Here is a 26,312-nt window from a genome sequence, read left to right as displayed (position 1 = left end):
GACTTCAGAAATGACTCCACTGACGTCCCAGGGCTCTGCGCTGTCGGGGTGCAGTGCGATGTGGTGGGGAAATCAGGCTTTGACTTTGCTGTCAGTGTGTGTCTCCCCCTCCTTGGTAAGCATGCAGCGAAGGGGGATCCTCCATGAACCCAGACAGGTTGGGCTGTGTTCTCCGCTCCCCGATGCCGAAATCGCATTTGGGAAGGGGGTGGAGAATCCCTGATGATGCCAATATCGGGGGCGGTGCCGCTTTCGCGATGCACCGCCCCCCCTGAAAAGCAGCATACCCCTAGACATTGCCTGAGGCCGCCCCACAGTGCTCTGTGCCCAACCGGCCGACTTCCCGACGCCGTGGGACATAAGAACATAAGAACTAGGAGCAGGAGTAGGCCATCTGGCCCCTCGAGCCTGCTCCGCCATTCAATGAGATCATGGCTGATCTTTTGTGGACTCAGCTCCACTTTCCGGCCCGAACACCATACCCCTTAATCCCTTTATTCTTCAAAAAACTATCTATCTTTATCTTAAAAACATTTAATGAAGGAGCCTCAACTGCTTCACTGGGCAGGGAATTTCATAGATTCACAACCCTTTGGGTGAAGAAGTTCCTCCTAAACTCAGTCCTAAATCTACTTCCCCTTATTTTGAGGCTATGCCCCCCAGTTCTGCTTTCACCCGCCAGTGGAAACAACCTGCCCGCATCTATCCTGTCTATTCCCTTCATAATCTTATATGTTTCTATAAGATCCCCCCTCATCCTTCTAAATTCCAACGAGTCCAGTCCCAGTCTACTCAACCTCTCCTCGTAATCCAACCCCTTCAGCTCTGGGATTAACCTAGTGAATCTCCTCTGCACACCCTCCAGTGCCAGTACGTCCTTTCTCAAGTAAGGAGACCAAAACTGAACACAATACTCCAGGTGTGGCCTCACTAACACCTTATACAATTGCAGCAGAACCTCCCTAGTCTTAAACTCCATCCCTCTAGCAATGAAGGACAAAATTCCATTTGCCTTCTTAATCACCTGTTGCACCTGTAAACCAACTTTTTGCGACTCATGCACTAGCACACCCAGGTCTCTCTGCACAGCAGCATGTTTTAATATTTTATCATTTAAATAATAATCCCTTTTGCTGTTATTCCTACCAAAATGGATAACCTCACATTGTCAACATTGTATTCCATCTGCCAGACCCTAGCCCATTCACTTAACCTGTCCAAATCTCTCTGCAGACCTCCAGTATCCTCTGCACTTTTTGCTTTACCACTCATCTTAGTGTCGTCTGCAAACTTGGACACATTGCCCTTGGTCCCCAACTCCAAATCATCTATGTAAATTGTGAACAGTTGTGGGCCCAACACTGATCCCTGAGGGACACACCTGAGGGACCATGTGTGGTCTCACCCGTCATGAACTTAGCGTGGAGGCTGCGGACTCAGGCCGATGCCACCGCAATTGGGGGAGGGCCGATCCGCGGGCAGGGGGGGGGGCTTCATTCGGGGCTGGGGGCACTGTGGGCGGGCGGACGGGGCTCCTCAAATAGGGCGAACACTGTCCTAAAGATACATCGAGTGGTGCGAGTGGAGCGATCGAGCCAGGGGCAGAGATATCCATTGTGTGTTCTTTCTACTCTTCAGAACAAGCTGTTAAAAACTATTATTGTGTGGGAGGAATACTGAGCATTTCGTGAATTACACTGACTTTGAAACGCAGAATCAGTCCATTCGGCCCTACAGCTCCATACTGGTGTTTACACACCACTGAAGCCTTCTACTGTCCATGACCATAAGATGTAGGAACTGAAGTAGGTCATTCGGCCCATCGAGTCTGGTCCACCATTCAATGATATCATGACTGATCTGACATAATCCTCAACTCCACTTTTCCACCTCGCCCCATAACCCTCGATTCCTCACTGATTAAAAATCTGCCCATCTCAGCTGAGAGCATTCTTTCTTTTTTAAATTTAGAGTACCCAATTATTATTATTATTTTTCCAATTAAGGGTCAATTTAGCGGGGCCAATCTACCTGAAATGAAAAATGGAAGTCGCTTATTGTCACAAGTAGGCTTCAATGAAGTTACTGTGAAAAGCCCCTAGTCGCCACATTCCGGCGCCTGTTCGGGGAGGCTGGTACGGGAATCGAACCGTGCTGCTGGCCTGCCTTGGTCTGCTTTAAAAGCCAGCGATTTAGCCCAGTGTGCTGAACCAGCCCCTAACCTGCACATTTTTGGATTGTGGGGGTGAGACCCACGCAGACACGGGGAGAATGTGCAAACTCCACACGGACAGTGACCCAGGGCCGGGATTTGAACCCGGGTCCTCAGCGCCGCAGTCCCAGTGCTAACCACTGCGCCACATGCCGCCACAGCCTTGAACCATACTTCACGACCCAGCCTCTACAGCTCTCTGTGGTAAAGACTTCCACAGATTCACTCCCCTCCGAGAGAAGAAATCCCTCCTCACCTCTGTCTGAAATGGGCGGCCCCTTATTCTTGAGATTATGGCCCTGCTCCTCGACTCGCCCACAAGGGGGGGTCTCCGCATCGACCCTGTCAACCTCCTGGGAATCCTATATGTCCCAATAAGGTCGCCTCTCAGTCTTTTAAACTCCAATGAGCACAGGCCCAACCTACTCAGCCCTTCCTCATGAGAAAATTCCTCCAAACCTGGGATCAACTGAGTGAACCTTCTCTGGACTGCCTCCAATACCAATATATCCTTGGAATTAGAATTCCTACCATGCAGAAGGAGGCCCATTGAGTCTGCACCAACCCTCTGAAAGAGAACCCTACTTAGATCAGTCTCCCACCCTATCTTCGTAACCCCATAACCCCGCCTAACCGTCTGCACGCTAAGGGGCAATTTATCATGGCCAATCACCTTCCCTGCACATAATTGGACTGTGGGAGGAAACCGGAGCACCCGGAGGAAACCCGCAGTCACGGGGAGAACGTGCAGACTCCGAAGGTCACCCAAGGTTAAAATTGAGCTCTGGCCCCTGGAACTGTGAGGCCTTGGTGCTAACCACTGTGCCACAGTACTGCCCTATCTTTCCTTCGATAAGGGGACATTCTTCATCTCAATTTGTCAGCAATTCCTCCAACAGCTTCTGAAGGGGCAATTGTTATCATTTTTATCATGTATCTTAGGAGCTGATGGGCTGTTCCCAGGGTGTCTGTCACTTTTGGATTGAACACTGTTGTGGCTGTAGAGGCCGAGTCAATAGTGACGGTGACCTTCTGGAGGCAGATAATAGGTTTCTTTGCATTTCAGATGGACGCTCTGTTCCACCACCTGGTAATTTCCTCCCCACCCCCCCTCTGCTTTTGAGACTGGAAGGAATCCCGCCTGATGTCCCTTTCGAGTTATCCCCTGCCACTGACTCCCCTCCAGCCGTCAGCATCTCGCGGATCAACCTCCAGGATTTGGTGGGATATGTTACTGAATCCTTGGCTTGGTGGCTGTGAGCTTAAGGTTAAGAGGGTTCAAACCCCACCCTGGCCAGTCGAGGTTCCTCCTCTGAATTCCAGTATATTATTCAGTGGGGTGTGCTCCGTTTGGGTTGAGAGCTGTCTGCTTCCTTTCGTGCAGGCGTGGAGGGGGCCTGTTCATGTGCTGTAATCTTCTTTGTTCTAACCAAAAAAACTAAATCAACAAGTTGAGGGATAAATGAAAACGCAGCCTCTTAAAGGGACACTCCATCAAAGTAAACGCAATCGCGAAGGAAATTTAAAATTCAAAACAAAATGTGATTGAAGGGGCCGATAAAACACCTCAGCCCCGGCGGTGCCTATCGGCCATGGAAGGCCTCGATGGTGCGGGCAGGCACCATGTATTCCCTTTCCAGGGACACCCGGCTGCCAACATAGCCATAGTAGAGGGGCAGACAGCCGAGACGGATGACCTCCTCAACTGCCTGCTGCCTGGGCCTATTAATGGCTAGCTTGGCTAAGCCTAGGAGCAGGGTGTCGAGGAAGTCCTCCTCCCTCCTGTCTCCTATCCCCCCCCTTCCGCACCGGATACCCGAGATGTGGGGCTAAAGTAACAGAGGCAGGATACTCCGAGCCCCGCGCCGGGCCGGAGAATCGGCGTAACCGCGCCACGCCGGCACGTTTGGCGCGGCGGCGATCGCGGGCCGCTGTCCACGTCCGGGCCGCCAACTCTCCGGCCTTCATGGGCTGAGCGGCCGCGCGGAAACTGCAGAGTCCCGCTGGCGTCGGCCACACCTGCTCGCAGCCGGCGGGAACTCTGCGCGCAGGGTCGGGGGGCGGCCTGTGGGGGGGGGGGGGCGGGATGGGGCTCCTTCACTGGGGGGGGGGGCTCCGATGGGGTCTGGCCCGCGATCGGGGCCCACCAATCGGCGGGCCGGCCTCTCCAGCCCCGACCCTATTTTGTTACGCGGCCGCCATGTTGCGCCTGGGCCGGCACATTGAGGAAGCCCCCCGCGCATGCGTGGGTCAGCGCGGCGCCCTCCCGGCGGCCGGATCGGCGTGAACCGCACCAGCGCCGCGCTGGACCCCTGATCTTTCAGAAAACTAAAAAAAACGGGGTGCAGCCGGGGAGAACTTGCATATGTGCGGCCCCAGGGACTCCACAACCCCGCAGGTGACACGTGCATCTCGGGAGTCTGTGAACCAATGCGGCGTACTGTTTTAGGGCTGTGTGTCTGTGTGTGTGCCACGCCTCATTGTGTGGGCAGAGGAAAGATATGAAACCCATCCCACTCCGTCGGACTCACCCCCCCCCCCCCCCCCGCTGACTGGCCGGGAGACGAGCGCAGCGATGGAGGGCATGTTTGCAGAAGCAAAATATTGGTCAGAAATTGGAATTAAAAGCAGAAGACATCGGAAAATCTGAGCCTGTCTGGCACCAGCTGTGGAGAGGGAAACAGTTAACGTTTCGAGTCCATCTTGTTCAGAGTTCATATGGGAACACTCAGCCTGAGAATCCTTCCAAAACTTTGTAGCTCTCCCAGGGGGGCTGGGGGAGTGAAAGGGGGGGGGGTGCGGGCAGTGTGAAGATTGAAAACAACAGCATCAGCTTTGGGTATTGGTGTGAATAATCTCATTATCATTCCGAGGAATTGAGCAAAGAGATCTGATGCGTGCTGTTGCTATGCCATCGCTATGGTCTGTTGCTAGGATTCACTGAGATGTGGCATTGGGTGGGAGTGAAAGAGGGGCCCATTCATTCAGATTTCTCCTGCTCTTTATTTATTTTTTTGCTTTTTGCAGTCTCTCTTTTCTCCCCTTCCCCCTCCCCCATTGGTTTCCTCGGGAGGTGGCGGGGGGGGGGGGGGGGGGGGGGGAGTTCTGCCTGATGGTCCTGTGGGTAACCCACCTTCATCCCTTTTCACTTTGCAGAAGCTTTGGCTCTGTGTACTGAGTCTCTGCTGGCCACATTCTCTTGTGTCATCGATGCTGCTTGACTGTGGAGGCCATCACATTGGCGGCACGGTAGCACAGTGGTCGGCACAGTTGCTTCACAGCTCCAGGGTCCCAGGTTCGGTCACTGTCTCTGCGGAGTCTGCACGTTCTCCCCGTGTGTGCGTGGGTTTCCTCCGGATGCTCCGGTTTCCTCCCACAATCCAAAGATAAGCAGGTTAGGTGGATTGGTCATGAGGCCCTTCGTGTCCAAAAAATAAAAAAGGTTGGGTGGGATTACTGGGTCACAGGGATGGGGTGGAGGTGCGGGCTTGGGTGGGGTGCTCTTTCCAAGGGCCGGTGCAGACTCGATGGGCCGAATGGCCTCCTTCTGCAGTGTAAATTCTATGATTCTGTGACCCTGGCCTCACCCACACACAATTCCAGTGAAAGGGAATCGGGAACTGGGGGCCAGGGCCAAATGGAGCAACCCAAACTGTAAGTGCTGGGAGTGGGGCGGAGGCACGGTCCCGGCCTGTTCAGCTCAGCTGCTGATTGGGTGAAGCTGCTGAGTCAACCGGACCGCCAACAGTGCGGATGACGGCTTGTTTCGAAGCCCCCGGGGTCAACCTTTTGACTTCGTCCTGCCGATTCTGCGGACTCGGAAACCCCGCCGAGGGGCCGGTGCAGTTTGATCACTCGTGTTGAGTGCCGTGACCTCTGGAACCTTTCTCCAGATGAAGTCGGCCCCTTTGTCTGACTCCAACTCGTGTGTCGAGAATTCCAATCTCAAACCGTGCGCCACCCTACCCTCATGTGGCCCCTCCCCTCGCGTCACTGCCCCTTTAAGGCAACTGGAATCGCGAGGCCCAGGCCAATGCTCTGGGGGCATGGGTTCAAACAATTTGGAATTGGAGGCCAGTCTCAGAAATGGTGACCATGGAATTGTTGAGGATTGTGGTTAAAAACCCACCCGATTCTCGGAAATCTGCCGTCCTTACACCGTCTGGCCTCCGTGTGACTCCGGACCCACAGCAAGGTGGTTGATTCTCACCTGCCCCTCAATGCCCAGCCGGCCACTCAGTTCCAGGGCAATTAGGGATGGGCATCAGATGCTTACCCGGCCAGCGAAGCCCACATCCCATGAAGAAATGTCCACAATCTCAGCCTTACTTGGGTGGCACAGTGGTTAGCACTGCTGCCTCACGGCGCCAGGGACCCGGGTTCAATTCCGGCCTCTGATGACTGTCTGTGTGGAGTTTGCGTGTTCTCCCTGTGAGTGTGTGGGCTCCTTCCGGGTGCTCCGGCTCCATAGAAGTGCACATTAGGTGGATTGGCCTTGATAAATTGCCCTTAGTATCCAAAGACATGTAGGTTAGTTGGTTTTATGGGGAATGGACAGGCGAGTGGGCATGGGTGGGGTTCTCTTTCGGAGGGTCGAATGGCCTATTTCTGCACTTTAGGGATTCAACCGTTCAATGGATACTTACTTTTTAAGGTTTGTTCTTGGTATCAGTGGTAAGATGGTAGTGGCTGTAGGTTTGGAGGGTGTTGCGTAATGAACCTTAATGAGTTACTGCAGTGCATCTTGTAGATGCTACACACGGCTGCTACTGTTCATTGGTGGTGGAGAGAGTGAATGTTAAAGGTAGTGGATAGGATGTCAATCAAGCGGGGCTCCTTTGTCCTGGATGGTGTTGAGCTTCGAGTGTTGTTGGAGCTGCGCTCATCCAGGCAAGTGGAGAGTATTCCATCACACTCCTGACTTGTGCCTTGTAGATGGTGGACAGGCTTTGGGGAGTCGGGAGGTGAGTTACTCGCTGTAAGATTTCCAGTATCTGACCTGCTCTTGTAGCCACAGTATTTATATGGCTAGTCCAGTTCGTTTTGTATTCAATGGCAACTCCCAGGACGTTGATAGTGGGGGATTCAGCCATTGAATGTCATGGGGAGATGGTTGTATTCTTTCTTGTGACATGAGGCGGGTAGTTGGCTGTGGCCTAAAAACTCATTTGTGGTCCTATGACCCAGTTTTGTGGAACCAAGATGCCGACCATCTGAAACAGGCAGTTACAGTGACCACCCAAGGAAAGGCCTCTTCAGAATGGTGATGGCATGAGCGCCTGTGTTGACCTGGTGCTAGGTTTCCCAACCCCAGGTTGAAGCCGTTTCCAGCTCATCAATTTAGCCAAGTGACAGATTGGAAGCCCGTGTCTCTATTTCTCACTATCTCTGCCTCAAGGGGTCACAGCCTCAGGATGAGGTGTCGGCCATTTTGGACCGAGATAAAGTGAATCTTCTCCACAACAGAGAGTTGTCAATCTTTGGAATTCTCCACCCAAGAGGGTTGTAGATGCCCAATCATTGAGTGTGTCCAAGGCAGAAGTCGATTTAGATTCTGGTGAGGATTGAGGTACAAGATCTGTCATGGATCTTAGTGAACTGCAAAGCAAACTCGAAGGGCCAAATGATCCCCTCCAGCTCCTATTTTGTACCTTCCTTGTGTGTTCCTTTCTCTTTGTATATTTGCCACCCTCGCTCTCACGGTATCTCTCTTTCTGTATCTCTTGGAATTCCATCCCTGACAGCTCTCAGGGTGTACCTACAGCAGGGGGACTGGAGCAGTTCACCACCTCCTTATCAAGGGGAATTAGGAATGGGCAGTAAATGCTGGGCCTAGCCAGCGATGCCGACATCCATAGAATCCCTATGGATGCCATTCGGCCCATCAAGTCGGCACCGTCCCTCTGAAGGAGCACCCTACCTAAGCCCATTCCCTCACCCTATCCCCGTAACCCCACGTGACCTGCACATCTCTGGACACTAAGGGGCAATTTAGCATGGCCGATATACCTAACCCGCGCATCTTTGGACTGTGGGAGGAAACCGGAGCACCCGGAGGAAACCCACGCAGACACGGGGAGAACGTGCAGACTCCGCACAGACAGTGACCCGAGGCTGGAATTGAACCCTTGCCCCTGGAGTTGTGAGGCAGCAGTGCTAACCATTGTGCGCACTTGAATGAATAAAATAAAACCACAGTGTGTCCATCAAACGCTTTGTCCATTTGCCTCTCTCGCTCTCTGTGACTTCTTTCCAGCCAGCTGTTTCGTGCAACGAGAGTATCTCCACCGCATAGATTAGAGACCCGACGGGTTAAAGACCTTATCCGCTGCCAAGGTTAATTCCGTGTGTGGAGCGAGAGCCTGAGAATCTCTCACTGCATCACGGACCTGAAGAAGTAGACGCAGCCAGAGAGGATGCTAGCAGTACTTCAAGCAGCCGCATCTCAGTCGCTCTGCCACCGGAAAGCTTTGTCCTTTTGTCCTTCCTGTAAGATTCTGACTCTTCTGTCTCCCGATTTGCTCAATCCCTCTTTTTTTTAAAATCCGATTTCTCTGTCTGTTTCCCAAATATGCCAGCTGTTTATTGGGACACAGTCAGAGCACATTAACAAAAGACGTGTATCTATTTTTGTTTTTTGCTTTTGCATTCTGACTCTTTCGGCCTCGAGGTCTCTCTCTTGCTCTGTCCTACGTGCCTCTCCCTCTCTAATCGTCATTTGTCTGTCCCAGGGTGGAGGGGGGTCAGTCACCAGGGGGCATAGGCTTAAGGTCCGTGGGGCAAAGTTTAGAGGAGATGTGCGAGGCAGGTTTTTTACGCAGAGGGTGGTGAGTGCCTGGAACGCGTTGCCAGGGGAGGTTGTGGAAGCAGATACATTAACGGCATACAAAAGACATCTTTCCCACCACCCACGCGGCACATTACCCCAGGCCAAGAAACTTCATGCACTTAAAGTGACGTCGGGTTCGCCACTTAAATGCTTACTCCAAATACAATTTTGTTGGAGTTTGCTCTATTTGTGATGGTGGGTGGGTTCCTAGAGGCTGTGGGAACCATGCTAGGTGAGTAACTCCGTGAACCTTGGGAGAGGCTGTTTTGGAGTTGGAAATCTTTTGACAAATCAGTTTAACGGATCTCGCCAACAACAACTGCCATAATTAGATGCTGTTTGAAAAGTTAAATCTGTTTCCAACTCAGTGATTTATCACAGGGCTCTGTCCTTAAAAGGTAAAAGACCATTATATTAACCAGCACAGCATAAGAACTAACATGCATTCGAGTACTTTATTCATGGGATAAATTCCTCTTCTACAATATGGAAAATTGGATATGAATCTATGCAAAGGATGATGGAGTTTGATCTTCACATTGCTGAGCCTTTGACACACTTCCAGTATCTGCTAGGTACAGATCCAATGAACTATATAATAACAGTCGCAAATGTTTGAAATACCCATGAAGCTGTTGAAATACGCAAAACTTTAATCCACTGAACATCTCCTAATTGTGTCCAAAGAAACAAATGAGCATTGAGAAATGATCTGTAAGGAAGATAAACTTATTTATAAAGTCATAAAATTGACAATCAATCACAGCTAGCAGTTCATAGAATCCCTACAGTGCAGAAGGAGGTCATTTGGCCCATCGAGTCTGTACTGACCCTCCGAAAGAGCTGTCTACCCTATCCCCATAACATCCCGCATTGATCATGGCCAATCCACCCAACCGGCACATCTTTGGACTGGAGGAAGAAACCAGAGCACCCGGAGGAAACCCACGCAGACACGGGGAGAACATGCAAACCTCACAGCTCCCTGCCGCTGTGAGGCAGCAGTGCCATCCATCGCAGTCCCCCTTTACAGAAGAATCCATTCTCCACCTAAAACTTTTATCGACCTTTGAAGTGGTCTTTCGATGCTTTTTTGTATTAGGAGAGCTGGAGGGAATTAAAACTTTTTTCAGTTGGATTATGAATGGTTGTAGCTGATTGACAGTGTTAGGAACTTGTAAGAGGAACTTTTCAAGGGGATTTTGAATGTCTGCTTATTTTGTTAATTTCATGAGCATTTCAAAGGCTTGCTGGTGTTCTCTGTCTCATAGAGCTGGGTTCTGTGCCTAATGGATGCTGGAACTAGATATGGAGGGTGCATGGGGGGGTGGTGAGGTGAGGAAGGGGCATGGGGGTTTAGAAAATGTCTGGAGGGACTATGGGGTGGAATGGAAATGGGAGTATGGAGCAGGTATGGAATGGGAGTATGGAGCAGGTATGGAATGGGAGTATGGAGCAGGTATGGAATGGGTATGGTGTGGAATGTGGATAAGGAATGAGTGCTGGGGTGAATAACCATGAATAGAACCATACTAATCTCCCAGTGAAGAGGCATATCTTCTGCCTGTCTGCCTCAGCATCTACCCACCTCTGTCGCAGCCTTGGGTCTGTTTCTGGGGGCAAGGGGGAGCAGATCCAGCCTCCTCCAGGTGTACGTTTTGTGTGAATGGGAACATGATGTTGGGAAATGTCTGACTCATGTTTCCCATCACTGAGGGAAACGTTATACTCGCCCTCCTCTCTGTCTTGTGTGTGCGAGTCTCTCTCTCTGTTCTTTGCCTCTCTCAGTCTCTCCATCATTCCCTCTCCTTCACTCTCTGGCCTTTGTGGCTGGGCAGAGAAATGGCATATGGAGTTTAATCTGGACAAGTGTGTGGCAATGCACTTTGGAATTACACAATAAACAGTAGAACTCGTGCGAGTACGGAAGGCAGAGGGATCTGGGCGAGCATGTCCGCCGATCACTGAAAGTGGCAACGCATGTGGATAAAGGTGGTCAAGAAGGCATACGGCATGCTGGCCTTCATCGGTCGCGGCACTGAATATAAAAATTGGCAAGTCATGTTGCAGCTGCACAGGACCTTAGTTAGGCCTCATTTGGAATATTGTGTACAATTCTGGTCGCCACATTACCAGGAGGATGTGGATGCTTTGGAGAGGGTACATAAGTGCTTTATTTGGGTGTTGCTTGGTATGGAGGGCATTAGCTATGAGGAGCGGTTGAATAAACTCGGTTTGTTCTCACTGGAACGACGGAGGTTGAGGGGCTACCTGATAGAGGTCTACAAAATTATGAGGGGCATAGACAGAGTGGATAGTCAGAGGCTCTTTCCTCGGGTAGGAGAGTCAAGTACTGGGGGACATAGGTTTAAAGTGCGTGGGAAAAAGTCTAGAACAGATGTGCGAGGCAGGGTTTTTTACACAGAGGGGGGTAAATATATGGAACGCGCTGCCTAGTGCCATGTGAGAGTAACTTTTAAGAAATGGGGGTTTACCGAATGGCTGTAGTGGGTGTATCTTTAAGAAATGGGTGTTTATTAGAGAGCTGCAGTGATGTCAGAGAGTGGGTGGAGCTGGGCTCTCTGTCTGCTTTACTTCCGTTTTTGAGCAGGCTGCTATAGAGTGAGTTTTTAGTTCTGTTTTCAGAGAGAAGAGCAGCAGGGAAAGCTGGCAGATGTGCATGGATCGCTCTACAAGATAAAGAGTGTACATTTGGGTGATTTCATAACTGCTCTCATTAGAGAATTTAAACCTGATCTCTGTGTTAAACGGGTCTTTTGTCTTCCGGATGTTGTTTGGGAATTTATTAAGGGTTATCTATAGAGTACTGTATTCTTTGGGGACTTATTGGTGTTGATAGTTGTTAAGATGTTTCCTGTGGGTTTATAAAGTGTTAACTGGTTTCATGAATAAACATTGTTTTAATTTAAAAGTACTGTAACATTCTGTTGAATAACCCCTGAAAGGCAGGCCCATGTGCTCCCCACAACCACAATAAAGTCAAAGTTCAGGGCCAGGTGAACCCCATGATATGCTTTGGGGTTCTCTAAACCCTGGACCGTAACAAATTGGGAGCTCATCGGGGATAAAAATCTATCTATTGGATTGGCTTAGTGAACTTAAAGACAGTGAGGGGTGAGCATATTGTGGTTGCTTTTCAGGTGTGGTATTTCGGTTTAAGTAGGGAGTGTGTTGTGGACAATGGCTCTTTCAGAGGCTCTGAGGTTTTTGGGGTGGAGACGGTCACACACAGTACCTTACAGACAGAGACTAAAAACACCCTTTTAGAGTTGGCAAAAATGTTGCAGTTAACATTACCTGACAAAATGCGAAAAGGTGAGGTAATTATGGCGGTGGCTAAGCATTTCAAATTGCCTGGATGACAACACCAGCACCAGACCCATTCAAGTATTGCCCTCCGTAATTGTCTCTCTGGCACTCAAATGTATATCTGCCCCCCCCCCCCCCCACACACACACACACAAACAGATGCCTACTTATGTGCGTAAGTAATTGATTTTGTATTTCTCTCGTGTTGTTACCTTATTTTTCTTTTCTTTTTTTTCTTTCCTTTTGTGATTTGTGTGTGTGCCTTTCTCTTCTTCCATATCCTGTGTACATAACAGCAAATATACTTTGTTCAAAAACCCAATAAAAAACATTTATTTAAAAAAAAAAAAAAATTGCCTGAGATACAGTTTGACTCATTGGAAATGGTAAAAATTCAGTTACAAATTAAACAAATGGAACCTGAGAAAGAATTAAAGCAGCTTGAATACGAAAGAAAGGGATAGAGAGGAAAAAGAAAAGGAGCGAGAAGAAAGGGAGAAAAGAAAGAAGAGCCCTAGCAGAACAAAAAGAAAGAGAAAGGGAGATACAGATCAGGGAAAAGGAGAAAGAGAGAGCGTTTGAACTTCAGAAAATGGCCATGAAACATGACAATCAGTTAGAATTGGCAGGCGTAAAGGGAAACGGATGATAGTGATGAGGATAGTGAGAAAGAGCGTCATAGTCGAAAACTTGGTGTGGACCTATTTAAATATGTCCAAGCATTGCCAAGCTTTGATGAGAAGGAGGTAGAAGCCTTTTTCATTTCATTTGAGAAGGTAGCTAAACAAATGAAATGGCCAGAGGACATGTGGGTATTACTGATTCAAACAAAGCTGGTAGGTAGGGCTAGTGAAGTGTTTGCATCACTACCGGTGGAGGTATCTGGGTCATATGAGTATTGGATTGGATTTGTTTATTGTCACGTGTACCGAGGTACAGTGAAAAGTATTTTTCTGCGAGCAGCTCAACAGATCATTAAGCACATGGGAAGAAAAGAAAATACATAATAGGGCAACACAAGGTCCACAATGTAACTACATAAGCACTGGCATCGGATGAAGCATACAGGGTGTAGTGTTAATGAGGTCAGTCCATAAGAGGGTCATTTAGGAGTCTGGTGACAGTGGGGAAGAAGCTGTTTTTGAGTCTGTTCGTGCGTGTTCTCAGACTTCTCTATCTCCTGCCCGATGGAAGAAGTTGGAAGAGTGAGTAAGCCGGGTGGGAGGGATCTTTGATTATGCTGCCCGCTTTCACCAGGCAGCGGGAGGTGTAGATGGAGTCCATGGATGGGAGGCAGGTTCGTGTGATGGACTGGGCGGTGTTCATGACTCTCTGAAGTTTCTTGCGGTCCTGGGCCGAGCAGTTGCCATACCAGGCTGTGATGCAGCCCGATGGGATGCTTTCTATGGTGCATCTGTAAAAGTTGGTAAGGGTTAATGTGGACATGCCGAATTTCCTTAGTTTCCTGAGGAAGTATAGGCGCTGTTGTGCTTTCTTGGTGGTAGCGGCGACTTGGGTGGACCAGGACAGATTTTTGGAGATGTGCACCCCTAGGAATTTGAAACTGCTAACCATCTCCACCTCGGCCCCGTTGATGCTGACAGGGGTGTGTACAGCACTTTGCTTCCTGAAGTCAATGACCAGCTCTTTAGTTTTGCTGGCATTGAGGGAGAGATTGTTGTTGCTACACCACTCCACTAGGTTATCTATCTCCCTCCTGTATTCTGACTCGTCGTTATTCGAGATCCGGCCCACTATGGTCGTATCGTCAGCAAACGTGTAGATGGAGTTGGAACCAAGTTTTGCCACGCAGTCGTGTGTGTACAGGGTGTGGAAAAATCCATCTTGGGTGCATATGATCTAGTGCCTGAAGCCTACAGCCAAAGGTTTAGAAATTTAAGGAAAGAACCTGGTCAAACATACATGGAGTTTGAAAGGATCCAACAGAGTAATTTTGACAGGTGGATAAGGGCTTTGAAAATAGACCAAACGTATGACGCTCTCAGAGAAATTATACTTTTGGAGGAGTTTAAAAATTCAATTCCTGAAGTAGTGAGAACTCATGTGGAAGAGCAGAGGGTTAAAACTGCGAGATTAGCAGCAGAAATGACAGATGATTATGAATTAGTTCATAAATCAAAGCTTGGTTTCCGACATCAGTTTCAGCCGGTGAGGGATAGAAACTGGGGACATGAGAAATACTCAAGTGGTAAAGGTAAAGGTGATCTGATGGAGATAATAAGGAGAGTGTACCTCAGATTAAAAAAGAAATCCAGGAGGGTGGAAGAGAAATGAAAAGTTTCAGATGTTTTCACTGTAATAAACTAGGCCATGTAAAGTCACAGTGTTGGTGGTTGAAGAAAAGCACTGTGAAGGCTGATGTGGTAAAACAGGATAAGACAGTGGGGTTTGTTAGAGTGGTAAAGGAAAGCCCAAGGGAAGCGAAGGAGGTGTAAAAGATTGTACAGCCTGTTCAAGAGGTGATTGATAAGAAGGTGCCAGATCTCTTTAAAGAATTTACTTGTGTGGGTAAGGTTTACTCGTGTATCAGGAGAAGCAGGTAAAGAAGTCACAATTTTAAGAGATACGGGAGCTAGTCAATCTTTAATGGTAAGAGATTAGATTGGATTGGATTTGTTTATTGTCACGTGTACCGAGGTACAGTGAAAAGTATTTTTCTGCGAGCAGCTCAACAGATCATTAAGTACATGAGAAGAAAAGGGAATAAAAGAAAATACATAATAGGGCAACACAACATATACAATGTAACTACATAAGCACTGGCATCGGGTGAAGCATACAGGGTGTAGTGTTAATGAAGTCAGTCCATAAGAGGGTCATTTAGGAGTCTGGTAACAGCGGGGAAGAAGCTGTTTTTGAGTCTGTTCGTGCGTGTTCTCAGACTTCTGTATCTCCTGCCCGATGGAAGAAGTTGGAAGAGTGAGTAAGCCGGGTGGGAGGGATCTTTGATTATACTGCCCGCTTTCCCCAGGCAGCGGGAGGTGTAGATGGAGTCAGTGGATGGGAGGCAGGTTCGTGTGATGGACTGGGCGGTGTTCACAACTCTCTGAAGTTTCTTGCGGTCCTGGGCCGATCAGTTGCCATACCAGGCTGTGATGCAGCCCGATAGGATGCTTTCTATGGTGCATCTGTAAAAGTTGGTAAGAGTCAATGTGGACATGCCGAATTTCCTTAGTTTCCTGAGGAAGTATAGGCGCTGTTGTGCTTTCTTGGTGGTAGCGTCGACGTGGGTGGACCAGGACAGATTTTTGGAGATGTGCACCCCTAGGAATTTGAAACTGCTAACCATCTCCACCTCGGCCCCTTTGATGCTGACAGGGGCGTGTACAGTACTTTGCTTCCTGAAGTCAATTACCAGATGAGGAGTTATGTAGTTTGGGAAGAATGTTGCCGGAAAAGGTGGTAATATGTGGAATTCAGGGTGAGAGGAGTAGTGTTCCATTATATAAGGTAAGGGTGGAAAGTCCAATGAAGAGTGGTGAAGTGGTAGTAGGAGTAATAGAGAAACTATCTTGTCCAGGAAAACAGTTTATCTTGGATCACAGGTGGGAGTGAGGCAGGTTGGGGGAACTCTACGGGGAAATGGATCTGCGTCGGGGAATTGCCAGTTTCTCAATCCCAGCATGATTGGGGGGTGGGGGGGGGGGGGCGGGGGGGGGTGGGGGTGGGGGGGGAGGAAACAGGAAACGAGAGCAAACCCGATTCTAACATTGGTCCCTCTTGTTCTCTCTCACAGACCGGAATCCTCATCATGTCATCGGAGCAGGGGGAGACGGCACCCTCGCAGGCACCCCATTCGCCGGTGTCCCCGCCTCTATCGTACTTCCGCGACAGCATCAAAACGTGGGAACGGAACAACTCTCTACTGACGGACCTGCCCAGCCCCCTGCCCACCAAACGTAACCGCACTTACTCTGCGTAAGTCAGCCCGAGCGGCCTTACTGATGATTACCAGTCATCATTGGTCAGTAAGCTTCTTGCATATCGAAGTTGTTGTTTATTAAATCCCTGTTGGGAATTCCGTACCTGTACGCTGAGCAGGTCCTATACACCAGGGATTCGAACCTGTTACAATTCTTTATCTCAAGCTTTTACAAATCCTCATTGCGATATTTCTCACACTGACTACATTACAATTCACAGTTTTGGCATTCCGTTAGTACACAAAACATTAAATTACATTTCCACTCGAGTTTTTTGAGTGTACCCAATTCATTTTTTCCAATGAAGGGGCAATTTAGCGCGGCCAATCCACCTAGCCTGCACATCTTTGGATTGTGGGGGTGAAACCCACGCAGACACTGGGAGAATGTGCAAACTCCACACAGGCAGTGACCCGGGATCGAACCCGGGCCCTCGGCGCCGTGAGGCAGCAGTGCTAACCAATATGCCACTGTGTCGCCCTCTAGGAGAATTAACTTGACCTTTGTCCCTCATCACTAACTTTAATTTCACAAGGGCAGGTCAGACACTGGCACTTACCTTTAGAGGAGTTTCACAGGTCGGCGCAACATCGAGGGCCGAAGGGCCTGTACTGCGCTGTTATGTTCTATGCTCTACCTCCTGACCCCCCCCCCAAAGCCTGTCCACCATCCACAAGGCACGAGTCAGGAGTGTAATGGAATACTCTCCACTTGCCTGGATGAGTGCAGCTCCAACAACACTCCACAAGCTCGACACCATCCAGGACAATGCGGCCCCGCTAGATTACCACCCTGTGCTCTTTCGCAGGGTAGCTGCAGTGAGCCGCTCCTTCAGCACTCTAGGGATTCTATGGAAATCCTCTCTGCACCATCTGAAGGACCCTCGCATCAGTGTGGTGACCAGTAAGAAATTGAACATAGAACATAGAACATAGAAAATACAGCACAGAACAGGCCCTTCGGCCCACGATGTTGTGCCAAACCTTTGTCCTAGATTAATCATAGATTATCATTGAATCTACAGTGCAGAAGGAGGCCATTCGGCCCCCTGAGTCTGCACCAGCTCTTGGAAAGTGCACCCTACCCAAACTCAACACCTCCACCCAACACCAAGGGCAATTTGGACATTAAGGGCAATTTATCATTGGCCAATTCACCTAACCCGCACATCTTTGGACTGTGGGAGGAAACCCGAGCACCCGGAGGAAACCCACGCAGACACGGGGAGGACGTGCAGACTCCGCACAGGCAATGACCCAAGCCGGAATCGAACCTGGGACCATGGATCTGTGAAGCAATTGTGCTATCCACAATGCTACCGTGCTGCCCTTAAGAACAAATAAATCTACACTATATCATTTTCCCGTAATCCATGTACCTATCCAACAGCTGCTTGAAGGTCACTAATGTTTCCGACTCAACTACTTCCACAGGCAGTGCATTCCATGCCCCCACTACTCTCTGGGTAAAGAACCTACCTCTGATATCCCTCCTATATCTTCCACCTTTCACCTTAAATTTATGTCCCCTTGTAATGGTGTGTTCCACCTGGGGAAAAAGTCTCTGACTGTCTACTCTATCTATTCCCCTGATCATCTTATAAACCTCTATCAAGTCGCCCCTCATCCTTCTCCGCTCTAATGAGAAAAGGCCTAGCACCCTCAACCTTTCTTCGTAAGACCTACTCTCCATTCCAGGCAACATCCTGGTAAATCTTCTTTGCACCTTTTCCAGAGCTTCCACATCCTTCCTAAAATGAGGCGACCAGAACTGTACACAGTACTCCAAATGTGGCCTTACCAAAGTTTTGTACAGCTGCATCATCACCTCACGGCTCTTAAATTCAATCCCTCTGCTAATGAACGCGAGCACACCATAGGCCTTCTTCACAGCTCTATCCACTTGAGTGGCAACTTTCAAAGATGTATGAACATAGACCCCAAGGTCTCTCTGCTCCTCCACAATGCCAAGAACTCTACCGTTAACCCTGTATTCCGCATTCATATTTGTCCTTCCAAAATGGACAACCTCACACTTTTCAGGGTTAAACTCCATCTGCCACTTCTCAGCCCAGCTCTGCATCCTATCTATGTCTCTTTGCAGCCGACAACAGCCCTCCTTACTATCCACAACTCCACCAATCTTCGTTGAATCATACTTCTCTGTAATAATTAGGGCTAACATTAACAGAGAAAGATCAACAGCACACTTCCGGCATCGCGTAACCCCTGCAAGACAGGAGATCGAGTCTCATTTAACACTGCTGCTCTCTGATTGTGTAAATAAGCAGCCCTGATGGTGTGTTGTGGTAACGAACCTGTTGTGCTTTTTGCTGCCCTCGTCTCCTCTCTCACCTCATTCCCCAAACGGTGCTCAGAAATCCCGAGTCCAGATCCCATTGGCTCTCCCCAGCACCTCAACAAAAATATTTACTCCTTTGGAGTAAAGCCTGAGCTTGACTCAGCGTGCAGGAATCTAGGCCGAGGCCTGGGGCCTGAGGCAGGTCCGTAATTATGTGGGTGGGCCATTTCCACAGCAACACCAGATCATGAGCAGGACTGGTGATGCTCGATGCAGCCCAGTTTCTCCGCTGAAGCAGGGTGGTAGGCCCCCTCGGTAGCAGAGGCAAGAGGCCTATTAGGCGGTGGCCCAAAATGCCCTGTAATCGGATGTGGCTGGAATCTGAGGGGCACAGTCCTGCAGAATTGCCCATATTGGTGCTGATTGACCATTTTTTACCCCTTTGCCCAATGCCTACAAGATGAATGATGTGATTCAAGCCACTGGTGGTAACTCTGCCCTGACTCCACACCTAGACTCTCACCAACCCCCTCCAGGGCAACTGGATTGTAACAGGGAGCAGGAAGCTTGGCTGATCCTCTCGCCCCACTGAACCCCTCCACCCCCTCCTCCCGCCCCACTGAACCCCTCCACCCCCTCCTCCCGCCCCACTGAACCACTCCACCCCCTCCTCCCGCCCCACTGAACCCCTCCACCCCCTCCTCCCGCCCCACTGAACCCCTCCACCCCCTCCTCCCGCCCCACTGAACCCCTCCACCCCCTCCTCCCGCCCCACTGAACCCCTCCTCCCGACCCACTGAACCCCTCCCCCCGCCCCACTGAACCCCTCCACCCCCTCCTCCCGCCCCACTGAACCCCTCCCCCCGCCCCACTGAACCCCTCCACCCCCTCCTCCCGACCCACTGAACCCCTCCCCCCGCCCCACTGAACCCCTCCACCCCCTCCTCCCGCCCCACTGAACCCCTCCTCCCCCTCCTCCCGCCCCACTGAACCCCTCCTCCCGACCCACTGAACCCCTCCCCCCGCCCCACTGAACCCCTCCACCCCCTCCTCCCGCCCTACTGAACCCAGGCACCAATGCCGATATGTTTGCGGATGACTGCACAATGTTCAGCACCATTCGCCACTCCTCAGATAATGAAGCAGTCCATGTCCAAATGCAGCAAGACCTGGACAATATCCAGGCTCGGGGCTGACAAGGGGCAAGTTACATTCACACCACACAAGTGCCAGGCAATGACCATCTCCTACAAGAGAGGATCTAACCATCGCCCCGCGGCATTCAATAGCATTACCATCGCTGAATCCCCCACAATCAACATCCTGGGACAGTAAGAAGTCCTACAAATGTGCTCACTCCAGTCCAACGCCGGCATCTCCACATCATAACCCTGGAGTTACCATTGATCAGAAACTGAACTGGACCCAACCACATTAATACTGTGGCTACCAGAGCAGGTCAAAGGCTGGGAATCCGGCAGAGAGTAACTCACCTCCTGACCCCCCCAAAGCCTGTCCACCATCTACAAGGCACAAGTCAGGAGTGTGATGGAATACTCTCCACTTGCCTGGATGAGCGCAGCTCCAACAACACTCAAGAAGCTCGACACCATCCAGGACAAAGCAGCCCCGCTTGATTGCTCCCCTTCCACAAACATTCACTCCCTCCACCCCCGACCCACAGTGGCAGCCGTGTGTACCGTCTACAAGATGCACCGCAGCAACTCACCAAGGTTCCTGAGGCAGCACCTTCCAAACCCACAACCTCCACCATTTAGAAGGACAAGAGCAGCAGATACCTGGGAACCCCACCACCTGGAGGTTCCCCTCCAAGTCACTCACCGCCCCGACTTGGAAATATATCGGCCGTTACTTCACTGTCACTGGGGCAGCATCCTGGAGCTCCCTCCCTAACAGCACGGTGGGTGTACCTACACCACGCGGACTGCAGCGGGTTCAAGGGGGCAGCTCACCGCCACCTTCTCGAGGGGCAATTAGGGATGGGCAATAAATACTGGGCCGAGCCAGCAAAGCCTACATCCCGGAAGAATTATTTTCAAAATCTTTTATTCACTTACGTGGCCTGGGAGCCAGTCCGAGCGGGGCCCCAGCTGGGGATGGGTTCAGCCCTGCCTCCCTCTGCAGACCAAAAACATGAGCACTTTTTGCCATGAAGGGTTGGGATTTGGAATGTGTTGCTGGTCGGTCCTGAATACAGATCCAACAGTAACTTTCAAAAGGGATAGATACTTGGATCGGGCTGTGGGGAATAAGCAGGCCGAGTGGGACTAAATGGATTTCCCCGCAGTGCCAATGGGTCCTTCCAATGCATCGTCCTGCGTTTGAGGCTTATTCCCAGGAACTGCTGTCTGGGCCATGCTCAATTGCCCCTTCGTGTCCAGAGATGTGTACGTTTGGTGGGGTTACGGGGATAGCGGTATGGTCCTAGGTAGACTGTTCTTTTGGAGTGTCGGTGCAGACTCAATGGGCCAGATGGCCTCCCGCTTCACTGTAGGGATCCTATTGGTTCTATTTGCGATGTTTACTCTTGTCTTTCCTGTTGCAGCTCAGCCCGGGCCACACTCGGACCGTTGTCGAAGGGAAAATGCAAGTGTTTCTCCAGGTCACAGGGTCACGGGTTCATCACACCCATGGATGGGAAAGAGGACATCTTTGTACACATTTCCGAGTGAGTTAACGCAGTGGCAGCTTTGCACAAGATCATAAGAAATAGCAACAGGCCCCTCGAGCACGCTCCCAATTCAATAGGATCATGGCTGATCCGACGACATTCCCCACATCCACTTTCCTGCCCTTTTCCTGTAACCCTGTGTGGTAAACCACTGTTGCACCTCTATTAGGTGATGTATGGTAGTCCCTGCGACTGGGCGGAGTATAAATATGTGTGTCAGCCATGCAGCAGCCATTTCGCCAGCTGCTGTGGGAGGCCACACATCTTAGAGCAATAAAGCCTCAGTTGCATTCAACTCTCGTCTTTGTGCAATTGATCGTGCAGCAATTTATTGCTCTAAGATTTTCAGAAGATGGACCTCCGTATCTAACCGGATCGCCTGCAGCTGGATCCGCAATCAAGCGACGCCAAAAAGGACTTTCAGCACTGGCTAGCTTGCTTCGAGCCGTACATCAACTCGGCATCCAGCCCTGTCTCGGAGGCTCAGAAGATACAGATCCTGTGCTCGAGGTTGAGCTCCAGCGTCTTTCCGCTGATCCCGGACGCGCCGAACTACGCCGAAGCCAGGATGCTTCTCAAGGAGAATTACGCTCCGAAGACGAACACGCTCTTCGCCAGGCATGTACTCGCCACTCGCTCTCAATCCTACTAGTCCGGGACTGTGACTGTCAGGCCGTTACAGCCACGGAACATTCAAACCTCCTTATGCTGGATGCTTTTGTTACGGGGATTGGGTCGGATCTCATACGCCAGCGACTTCTAGAGGGGGCCGCGCTCGAAACAAAGAAGCTAGCGCTCTCTATGACGGTCGCCTCACGCAATATCCAGGCCTACACCCCCAGCCGCGTGGCCCACCCCTCCTACGCATCGTGGACTCCACAGACGGCTGCCCCAGCGGGGGCCTTACCCAGCCAATACGCCTGCGCCACGCGCCTGCCAGCGAACCCCGGGGGTCCCTGATGTTACATTTACTTTTGCGGCCAGCAGAAACACCCCCGCCAACGCTGCCCGGCCCACACTGCCCTTTGTAAGACTTGCGGTAAGAATGGGCACTTCGCCGCGGTGTGCCAGGCCCACGCAGTCGGCGCTATCGTCCCCACCCCCCTCATTTACGGATATAGGGCGCCGCCATCTTCACCTCCCTGGACCACGCGTGGCCAGTGGGCGCCGCCATCTTCTCCCCCCTCAGACCACGCGTGGCCAGTGGGCGCCGCCATCTTCTCCCCCTCAGACCTCGCGTGGCCAGTGGGCGCCGCCATTTTGTCCTCCCCAAGATCTTCAGGTGCCGCCATCTTTTCTCCCCCATGGCACATGGGCACCGCCAGCATTCCAGGACCTCGGCCCCCCGGGCACCCCATCATCCGACACCAGCGACGACCGACCATGACTCGCCTCAGTGACCTTCGACCAGTCTCGTCCGCACAACCTGGCCACCGCATCGACCAGCGTTAAAATCGATGGACACGTGACCTCTTGCCTGCTGGACTCCGGGAGCACCGGAAGCTTCATCCACCTGGATACAGTAAGGCGCTGCTCCCTCACGGTACACCCCGCCAACCAAAGAATCTCCCTGGCCTCCAGATACCATTCCGTGGCGATCCGGGGGTACTGTACGGTCACGGTCCAGGGTGTAGAATTCAGCGGCTTCCGCCTCTACGTCCTCCCTAACCTCTGCGCTGCCCTACTACTAGGCCTGGATTTCCAGTGTAACCTCCAGAGCCTCACCCTCAAATTCGGCGGGCCCCTACCACCCCTCACTGTGTGCGGCCTCGCGACCCTAAAGGTCGATCCACCTTCCCTCTTCGCAAATCTAACCTCGGATTGCAAACTCGTCGCCACCAGGAGCAGACGGTACAGCACCCAGGACAGGACCTTCATCAGGTCCGAAGTCCAGCGACTGCTTCGGGAAGGCATCATCGAGGCCAGCAACCGCCCCTGGAGAGCCCAAGAGGTAGTGGTCAAAACTGGGGAGAAACACAGAATGGTCGTGGACTACAGCCAGACCATCAATCGGTACACGCAGCTCAGCGTGTACCCCCTCCCACACATATCTGATATAGTCAATCAGATTGCGCAGTACCGGGTCTTCTCAACTGTAGACCTCAAATCCACCTACCACCAGCTCCCCATCCATAAATCGGACCGTCCATACACGGCCTTCGAGGCAGACGGCCGCCTCTATCACTTCCTCAGGGTTCCCTTCGGCGTCACCAACGGGGTCTCGGTCTTCCAAAGGGAGATGGACTGAATGGTCGACCGGTACGGTTTGCGGGCCATCTTTCCGTACCTAGACAACGTCACCATCTGCGGCCATGATCAGCAGGACCACGATGTCAACTTTGCCAAATTTCTCCACACCTCCACTCTCCTAAACCTCACTTACAACAAGGAGAAATGTGTGTTCAGCACGACCCACTTAGCCATCCTCAGCTACATGGTCCAGAACGGAGTTCTGGGGCCCGATACCGACCACATGCGCCCCCTCATGGAGCTCCCCCTCCCCCACTGCCCCAAGGCCCTTAAACGATGCCTGGGGTTCTTTTCGTACTACGCCCAGTGAGTCCCAAACTATGCGGACAAGGCCCGCTCACTCACCCAGTCCACCCTTTTCCCCCTGACGGCCGAGGCTCAACAGGCCTTCGCCCGTATCCGAGCTGATATAGCCAAGGCCGGGATGCACGCAGTAGACGGGACGCTGCCCTTTCAAGTGGAGAGCGATGCATCAGACGTCGCCCTAGCCGCCACCCTCAACCAGGCAGGCAGACCCGTGGCATTCTTTTCCCGCACCCTTCATGCCTCCGAAATTCGGCACTCATCCGTCGAAAAGGAGGCCAAGCTATCGTTGAAGCTGTGCGGCATTGGAGGCATTACCTGGCCGGCAGGAAATTCACTCTCCTCACTGACCAACGATCGGTAGCCTTCATGTTCAACAACACACAGCGGGGCAAGATCAAGAATGATAAGATCTTGAGGTGGAGGATCGAGCTCTCCACCTACAATAACGAGGTTTTGTATCGACCCGGTAAGCTCAATGAGCCCCCAGACGCCCTCTCCCGAGGTACATGTGCCAGCGCACAAGTAGACCAACTCCGGGCCCTGCACGACAGCCTTTGTCACCCGGAAGTCACACGGTTGTACCATTTTATGACGGCCCGCAATCTGCCCTACTCCGTCGAGGAAGTACAGACAATCACCAGAGACTGCCAGGTCTGTGCGGAGTGCAAGCCACACTTCTACCGGCCAGACCGTGCGTGCCTGGTGAAGGCCTCCCGCCCCTTTGAGCGCCTCAGCGTGGATTTCAAAGGGCCCCTCCCCTCCACCGATCGTAACACGTATTTTCTCAGTGTGGTCGATGAGTACTCCAGATTCCCCTTCGCCATCCCGTGCCCCGATATGACGTCTGCCACTATCATCAAGGCCCTCAACACAATCTTCGCTCTGTTCGGTTTCCCCGCCTACATCCACAGCGACCGGAGAGCCTCCTTCATGAGTGATGAGCTGAATCAGTTCCTGCTCAGCAGGGGTATCGCCTCCAGCAGAACGACAAGTTATAACATCTGGGGAAACGGGCAGGTAAAGAGGGAGAATGGGATGGTCTGGAGGGCCGTCCAACTGGCCCAGGAACCTCCCAGCCTCCCGCCGACAGGAGGTCCTCCCTGATGCACTACACTCCATTCGGTCACTACTGTGCACTGCCACTAACAACACACCCCATGAACGTCTCTTTGTCTTCCCCAGGAAGTCCACATCCAGGGTGTCGCTCCCGACTTGACTCGCAGCTCCGGGAACCGTCCTTCTCCGTAGGCATGTCCGAATCCACAAGGCGGACCCGTTGGTGGAGAGGATGCAGTTGCTCCATGCAAACCCCCAGTATGCCTACATGGCGTAGCCCGACAGCCGCCAGGATACTGCCTCCCTCAGGGACCTGGCACCAGCAGGTTCCCCACACACACACCCCCGGCCCGGCACCACCCTCCCCTCCCCCCGGCGCTCCCAGCAGCAACCCCCCGAGGACCATTCATCCTCCCCCCAGGACCATCCGTCCTCCACCTGCCCATGCCCGAGGATGAAGAGGATTTTGGCACGCTCCCGGAGTTGCCGAAGACCAGACCAGCATCGGCATCACCGCCACCACTACGTCACTCCCAGCGGCACTGCAAGGTCCCGGACTGGTTGAGTCTCTAACTGGTCCACTGGACTTCAAAAGACATTATTTTTCTCTCAAAAATTGTATATGTAAAATTCAGTTGTTGTATATAATTCTCCACCACCCCCACCGGACTCAGTTTTAACAGGGGGTGAATGTGGTAAACCACTGTTGCACCTATATTAGGTGATGTATGGTAGGTCCTGTACGACAGGTATGATGGTAGTCCCTGCCTGCTGGTTCTGGCCAGTAGGCGGAGTATAAATATGTGTGTCCTCCATGCAGCAGCCATTTCGCCAGCTGCTGTGGGAGGCCACACATCTTAGAGCAATAAAGCCTCAGTTGTATTCAACTCTCCTCTTTGTGCAATTGATCGTGCATCACCCTGCATATATTTACAACTTTGGGACAGGATGTTCAGGGGGGGGTGGGGGGGACTAGATGCCCCATCACCCCTGATGTAGACTTTGCGAAGAATTCACTTAGTGAGAGGGTATTTATAGTCAGTTGCGGGAGCAATGCCATCAACCTGACTGAGTCTACCAGGGGGAGGCAGTCTCGAGCGACATATTTGCTTCAGGCCCACTCTCCACCCACCAGCCTCGTCGCCACAGTTTAAATAACTCCCGCACTCAGCGTGAAGCCAAAAGGCCGTCACCCGTAAAGGGCCCAGGCTCCACTTGTTGAGCAAAGCGTTTTGGGGGAAGTGAGGGTGGCTGAGTAATCCAGAGGCCCGGGGCAATCGGCTGGGGACCCAGGTTCGAATCCCACCACCGCAGATCGTGAGATTTGAATTCGATACAAATCTGGAATTAGGGCCGGGATTGTCCGTTGCGAGTCCGCCCCGCTACCTCTGC

General features: G+C 51.6%; 1 protein-coding gene across 3 annotated transcripts in view; it reads left to right on the top strand.

Moving 5' to 3' along the window:
- csdc2b (cold shock domain containing C2, RNA binding b) overlaps positions 1-26,312 on the top strand; it is a 132,786-nt gene that overhangs the window by 96,607 nt on the left and 9,867 nt on the right. For all 3 annotated transcript variants that reach the window (XM_072491987.1, XM_072491986.1, XM_072491985.1), the window contains exons 2-3: positions 16,129-16,310; positions 21,183-21,305. In XM_072491987.1, coding sequence (XP_072348088.1) covers positions 16,144-16,310; positions 21,183-21,305 — 290 coding nt within the window. In that variant the 5' untranslated portion in view covers positions 16,129-16,143. The remainder of the gene's footprint in view (positions 1-16,128; positions 16,311-21,182; positions 21,306-26,312) is intronic.

This window comes from Scyliorhinus torazame, chromosome 29 (genome assembly GCF_047496885.1).
Source record: "Scyliorhinus torazame isolate Kashiwa2021f chromosome 29, sScyTor2.1, whole genome shotgun sequence".
Taxonomy (NCBI): Eukaryota; Metazoa; Chordata; class Chondrichthyes; order Carcharhiniformes; family Scyliorhinidae; genus Scyliorhinus; species Scyliorhinus torazame.
This window is presented reverse-complemented; position numbering and strand designations above follow the sequence as displayed.